Source organism: Meriones unguiculatus, chromosome 17, assembly GCF_030254825.1.
Source record: "Meriones unguiculatus strain TT.TT164.6M chromosome 17, Bangor_MerUng_6.1, whole genome shotgun sequence".
Classification (NCBI taxonomy): Eukaryota; Metazoa; Chordata; class Mammalia; order Rodentia; family Muridae; genus Meriones; species Meriones unguiculatus.
Window position 1 is genome coordinate 90894771 of NC_083364.1, and position 7237 is coordinate 90902007.

The following is a 7237-nucleotide window of genomic DNA, read 5'->3' on the forward strand; positions in this document are numbered from 1 at the left end:
AAATTGGGACTTTGTACTGATGTTCATTTAGGTGTCATCCACCCAAAGAGCATCAGACCGTCCGATACCTTTTTCTCAGAGGCGGGACCTGGGGCATCAACCCGCATGCAATCAGACATGCTCTTCTCTGGGTCCAAAGCGGCTGACCCTGAGTGCAGTGCTTAGCCTCGCAGAGATTTCACCTTATACCCATGAGAATGGCCAAGATCAAAAACTCAAGCGACAACACATGCTGGAGAGGTTGTGGAGAAAGGGGAACCCTTCTCCACTGCTGGTGGGAATTTAAACTTGTACAACCACTCTGGAAATCAATCTGGTGCTTTCTCAGACAACTAGGAATAGCGCTTCCTCAAGATCCAGCCATACCACTCCTGGGCATATATCCAAAAGAGGCTCAAGTACACAAAAAGGACATTTGCTCAACCATGTTTATAGCAGCTTTATTTGTAATAGTCAGAAGCTGGAAACAACCCAGATGCCCCTCGACTGAAGAATGGATGCAGAAATTGTGGTACATCTACACAATGGAATATTACTCAGCAATGAAAAATAAGGAAATCATGAAATTTACAGGTAAATGGTGGGATCTGGAAAGGATCATCCTGAGTGAGTTGTCCCAGAATTAAAAAGACACACACGGTATATACTCACTCATATAGACATATAACATAGGACAAACCCACTATAACCTGTGCATCTAAAGAAATTAAGGAAGAGAGAGGACCCTAACCAAAATGTCCAATCCCCATCCGGAAAGGCAAAGAGGATGGACATCAGAAGAAGAAAACAGGAAACAATCTAGGAACCTACCACAGAGGGCCTCTGAAAGCCTCTGCCCTACAGACTATCAAAGTAGATGCTGAGCCTGATGGGCAACTGTTGGGCAGAGTGAATGGAATTTTATGTAAGAAGTGGGAAATAGTAAGAGCTGGAGAGGACAGGGTCTCCACAAGGAGAGCAACAGAACAAGAAAATTTGAACACAGGGAACTTCCCAGAGACTCATACTCCAACCAAGGACTATTCATAGAGATAACCCAGAATCCCTGCACAGATGTAGCCCAGGGCAGTTCAGAGTCCAATTGGGTTACATAGTAATGTGAAGAGGGACTGCCTCTGACATAATCTGATTGGCCTGCTCTTTGATCACCTCCCCCTGGGGGGGAGCAGCCTTACCAGGCCATAGTAGAGGACAATGCAGCCACTTTTGATGTGAACTGATAGACTAAGATCAGAAAGGAGAGGAGAACCTCCCCTATCAGTGGACTTGGGGAGTGGCATGCATGCAGAGGGAGGAGGGAAGGTGGAATTGGGAAGGGAGGAGGGAGGGGCTTATGGGGGGGATGCAGATTGAATAAAGTATAATTGATGAAATATTAAAAATAAATAAAAAATAAATTAAAAATAACACCTTTAACCAATATAACATATGACAAATTGATAGGAACTTGATGCCATTTTAGAAAGAAATTTCTAGAGACCTATTTCTGAACGGTGTCATTCATTTCAACTATTGTTATTAGTATTTATTTCATTTTTAAAATGAATGTGATCTATATTAGTTGTTCCTTTCAATAATATGGAACCAAGTAAACAATAATAGGAAATTTGCCAAACTTCTGTGGCATCTCTCCAATACTGCAAGTTAATTAGTTTATTTATTTGGCTCTTGATAGTTACATTGAGGGACAGTAGACCAATTTTGAGGCCATGTAACAGCCTTTGAGGACAGTGTGTAACATTATTCTGGAAAAAATATAGAATGTGAGAAAAAGCAAAAATTGACATGGAATGTGGAAGTCATCAACAAAAGGAAGCCTCTTGTAAGAGCTTTCTTTATAAAACAAGAGTAATTATAATTTAAATTTAAAAAAACTGAAATATAATGATGACACAACAGGGCTTAAGGCAATGATTCAATAACTTGGGAAAACCTTGATTGCCACTGGTATTTGGAACACACACACATGCACACACACACAAAGAGATATGTAATTATGTATATATATATATATATGTGTGTGTGTGTGTGTGTGTATTTCTATTTTCCATTTTGCTTTAATATTGCAAATTGATTGAAAATAAGCCCACCTAGTCTACTATGCCTATCATGATTGCAAATATATTTCATCACAAGACTCTCACTTATTTTATTTAAGTGAGCCACATCTCAGTACTTGTGGCTTTCATCCAAACATGACAACTACAGGAAGCTTTGGAGAGCTTTATTAGGTTCTTTGGATTGGATTGTGAAATCAAATTGCTAGATTTAAATATTTATTTGAAACACTTTGCAAACTTGTCATGAAGCTGACTATATTTCTATATCCAGGGATATTTTTCTTTTGCTAATGGCATGGCATTTCACCATAGTCAGTATGTTTCATTGTTTGGTATTTTGTAATTGTTGTTTGTCTTTATTTTTCTCCAAGTATATAAGTAAGAGTTATTTTATTGACTTTTTTATGTTTTTAGATTTTAGTATGTTTATCATTTTTTTCTTTTATAATTATATTTCTATGTCTTCTTGTATTTTTTACTTAGAGTAGCTAATGATTTTTCATTTTTGTTTATCTTATCAAAGAAGTATTTAATTGTTCATTTAATTTTGTCAGTCTTTTTGTTGTTTCTACACTTTTTTTAGTTTTAATTGTCTTTAGTCTATTGTATTTAAATTTATATTTTCTTTTTATTTCTAAAGCTGTTGAGTACACTTTTAAGCCATTGATTTTAAACTGTTCAAAATTTTGATGTAGGAATTTAGTGCTATAAATTTATTCTTAGTAAAGATTTTATTATGTCCCAAAAATATTGGCATGTTGTGATTTCATTTCAATGTGACTCTAGTGATTCATTCTCACATTCATTTCTTCAGTGTCATAATTATCATTTAATGGTATATTGTATACTCTCCATGAGTGTGTATGCTTTCCATGATTGCTGATAACTAGCTAATTTACTCCACTACAAATGAAATGCCTGAAAGTTACTTCAATTTTCCTTTATTTGTTGAGCTAATACAAACTTTTAAAATTTTCCATGAAGAATATTTTTTGTTGTTTTTAAAAATAATTATATCCAACAAATTGTGCTAGATGCTAAACTCCAAGTGTAGAAGCAAAAGAAACATAATATTGTCAATATTCTAATGAAAAAAAACCTAGAAAAAATTCCAGACAAAGAATTCAGATTACTGGTTTTCATGATTCTCAAACAACTGAACAAAGATATAGAGCTACTTGAGAACAAAAGCAGATAGCTGAGTGAAATTAATACTCTAATTCAAAACATGAAAACAGATTTTGATAAAGAAACAGAACTGCTAAAGAAAACCTATGCTGAAAAGATATTGGAAACAAAGATTAAATAAGTTAGCAAAAACCTCTGTGGAAAGTCTCATTAGAAGAATAGATTATGTGGAAAATATAATGATAGGCTCAAGTGAAAAACAGAAGGTACTGGAACACTCAGTAAACAGTGATAAAATTTTAAATGGAGTATTAATGGAGCATGGAAGAGCTTTGGAAAAAGATGGTGGAAAAACTTTCAAACTATGTTCATAGAAGAAGGAGAATCTAATATAAATTCCTTTAAACAAATAAAGAGATGCCTATGTAGGTACAAGAGCCCTATAAATGATTACATTTACAGGATGGGCAGAGAAATACCATGAGATATAGCTAAGACACCAAAGACACAGAAAAAAATGAAACTGTACTGAAATCTGAAAGAGACAAAGACAGGCTCATTGAAATGGTGCATTATTATTGGATATAAACCTTTAAGGTTATGAGTTCTTAAAAAGAGGCAATTCAAATTATATCTCTAAAACAATAGAACTGCCAACTCATAATATTATACCCAGAAACACCATCTATTAAATTAACAGAAACATGTGAGTTTTCTACAGTAGAAACAGAATAAATAATTTATAATCCCCAAGCCTGTGTTACAGAGCATATTTGAAGGAATTATTTGGACTGAGGAGAAGGATGAAACACACTCAAAGGGACACGGGCAGTTAGTAAACAATACCAAATCAGTAAATCATAAGTATAAACAGACCTCTCAAAACAACAAAATGATAAGTTGCAAAACTTTGAGGTATAAGTCAATGAACTCACATTTTCTTTTTTTTTATTTTTTATTTTTTTTTTATTTATTTTTTATCAGTTACATTTTATTAACTCTGTATCCCAAAAAACTTCCTAACTAACCAATTGGGCTAAAAACAAAAACCAAAAACCTCAACCCTCTCACTTTTCTGTCCCTATGAAACGCATGTTGCCATTACCAATGAACACTGTCTTAAGGTAAAAAGATGGAAACCAACATTTTAAAGATATGGACCTGAGAACTAAGGAGTTTTAGAAAACCTCACATCTGATAAAATCATCTTTCAACCAAAACATTTCAGAAGATATGAATACAAGAACCTTCATTAAATGAAACTTCATCAGGAGGACTTTACTATTCTTAGGTACACTCACAAACACACAGACACACACACCCCAGACACAAATGAACCTAAATTCAAGAAACAAATACTACCAAATTTACAAACAAATGTCACCACCAATATGTTGGGTGGGTGAGCTCCACAGGCAGCCACTCTCTTTTGTCACCTCTGCTATGGCTTTCCAGACATGAATGACATATTTGAGGTAGCTATGAACTCATCCTCACTTCTCCTCCATCCTCACTACTAGTCTGGAGCTCATGAAATCTGAGTTCTTCAGATCACAGTTTCTATTTTGTAGCTCAGCCCTACCACCTTCCTTGGTCCATGACTTAAGCTGTTCCAAAATTGATGCCTATGTGCTCCTGCTCCTGATCAATTCCGAGGTGTCTCATGAGACCATGACACCCCTCTGGACTAAGTAGATGTACTAGTGGACTCTACACTATTGTTTGGATCAGCTTCCTTTTCCTGATTCCTTTTTTTTAAGCAAACTATGCTTGAATCTTTGACCATCAGTGCAGTACAAATGAGTACAAACTGTTCAGCATCATTCCTAGGTAGGCTGAAGCTGAGTGGGAAAATCATCAGGAAGTCGTCCCAATTTCAAAACCCAGTTATTGCCACATGAGGTAGCTATCATTCTCCTTTCAAATGTTTTGAGAAGATTGTCAGGAATGGTGCCTAAATTCTGGGTGTCAGAGATACCAGCATTTTAGAGTAAAGACTCTTGAGAGTCCTTTAAAGTTGATTTTTTTCTTGATTAGAAATTCATATTCACCTATTAGACTTAAATAAATTTCCTCTCAGAAAATATGCATGTTATAAAGTACACACTATCATACCCTGCATGAAAAAAATAGTCATATCCTTCCACCTTAGGCCCTCTCACTTTTGTGAACACTTTTGCAACTCGTACTACACTATTCCAAGGAATCACTAGTACAAAACAATGAACATGCCAAAAACAAATGATTTTCTCTCAAAATCAAGTTGGACAAAGGTATTGATATTTAATTTTGTGTCACCTATCTATAAACGCGAACATAAAGGCAACCTAATAATAACATAAACAATGTATCAAGACTTCATATTGCACAGATTTATTGAGTTAAAATTTCATTTTTCAAGTAGGTTTGAATGAATGCTAAAATAGCACATAAATATTAAAATAGCCTAAAATTTGAGGCATACTAAGGGATTACACATACAGAAGTTGAGGGTGAAAAAAGTTATTAGTGGAAAAATGAGAATTAAAAATTGTACATCCAGAGGACATAATTCTATTTTGCTATTATAAGAATATAGACATTTAACCGTTGAATTCCTAGAAGCCAGTACCACAGATTGATCTATAACAAGGCTGAAATGTTGTAGAAGCCAAGTGTGCGGGGTAGTAGAATCTGGACCCATAACCCAGAGATCTGAAGCCAGCGGATCCACAGCCAACTGAATAACACCTTCTAGATCCATAGCCCACGGAACGGCAGCTGCTGGACCCAAAGCCCAGAGACCCAGCACATGTCTCCTGGCAGGGACTGCAGGGTGTGCAGCTCCTGGGGTAGTAGCAGGGCATCTGGCAGGGCCTGGACATCACACAGGACCTCTGGCAGCTGGTGGGCTCAAAGCAGGTCTCCTGACAGCCCCTGCTGAGAAAGGAGCTCAGCTGGCAGGTGCTGGGAGAGCAGCTGGTGGTGGTGTAGACCAGGTTCCTGGGGTAGGAAGAGCCACAGGAGGAACCTGAGGAGGGCAGGCAGCGCCTAAAGGAGCGGGAGGAGTAGTTTCCAGAGCAGCAGCTGTAAGCCATGTTGAGTGGAGATGTGAGTTATGCTGAATATAACAGAGAGGATACTGAGTTTGAAAGCAACCTTGTGGAAGTTGGGTTTATATACTCTCAGAAGCAGGTGTGGTCCCAACACAGCCATCCTGACATATTTACATGCTTCCTGGCTTACGAATGTGAAACTCAGTAATCTCTGTAATTGCAGCTGCATTTGAATAGTCCTCTGCTCACCATGTTTATAGGTGTTGTCACTTTATTGAAATAAAACATGATGAGCTACTGCTATGGCAGACATGACATGAAAGTTTTACAGTAATGACTCTCTATCATATGCCACACAAAAATTACCCTTTCCTCTTGACATAAATTTTATGTGTTTTGTCATATGCTGTTTTATAGAAAATACTTTTCTTTATGCTGTGTAGCATGAGAGTAATTTACTCTTCTTTTTAATGAATTGGAATCATTACTTTGTGTTTTTTACAGAACCTACAGAAAGTTGACCTTACTTATTCCCGTCCTTCTCATTTACCAATGTTCTATTTTGGTAGCAAAACATTTTTTATGTGGCTAACTTCAGTAGCAAGAAAACAATATAAGCCAAGAAAAAGCAAATGAGATTGAACCCAGAAATACTGAGAAGCTGAAGTTTCATCATGATCACAAGTGACAGAAATGTGGCTGTGTCACAAACACTTGGCTATGTGGGACCCTGAGTTTTTCTTTTTGTCCTGATCCTCTTAAAGGGAAGGTTCTGGAGGAGAAAAAAAACCTGTACAATGTTACTCCATCTACTCATGTATACACCATTTAAGATAAAACCTGTTGACAGATAATAGAAAGTCAGATGGAAGATCATGGAGTGTGTGATTGATAAAGATTTTTCCTTTATCATACATTCATTGCGTGTGCACTTTATATTTTGTTTATATTTTGAGAAGGAGAGAGAGAGAGACAAAGAGATACAGAGAGAGAGATGGGTGAATATGGAGGATC

General features: G+C 36.5%; 1 protein-coding gene across 1 annotated transcript; it reads right to left on the reverse strand.

Moving 5' to 3' along the window:
* Positions 1 to 5785: 5785 nt before the first annotated feature.
* On the reverse strand, positions 5786 to 6313 carry LOC110544689 (keratin-associated protein 13-1-like). Its single transcript, XM_021630567.2, has one exon. It carries the CDS (start codon positions 6263 to 6265, stop codon positions 5786 to 5788), a length of 480 nt encoding a protein of 159 aa, XP_021486242.2. The 5' UTR covers positions 6266 to 6313.
* Positions 6314 to 7237: the final 924 nt, after the last annotated feature.

What these genes read in the sequence shown, in the direction of transcription:
- LOC110544689 (XM_021630567.2), bottom strand. Translation starts at nt 6,265, where the DNA reads ATGGCTTACAGCTGCTGCTCTGGAAACTACTCCTCCCGCTCCTTTAGG.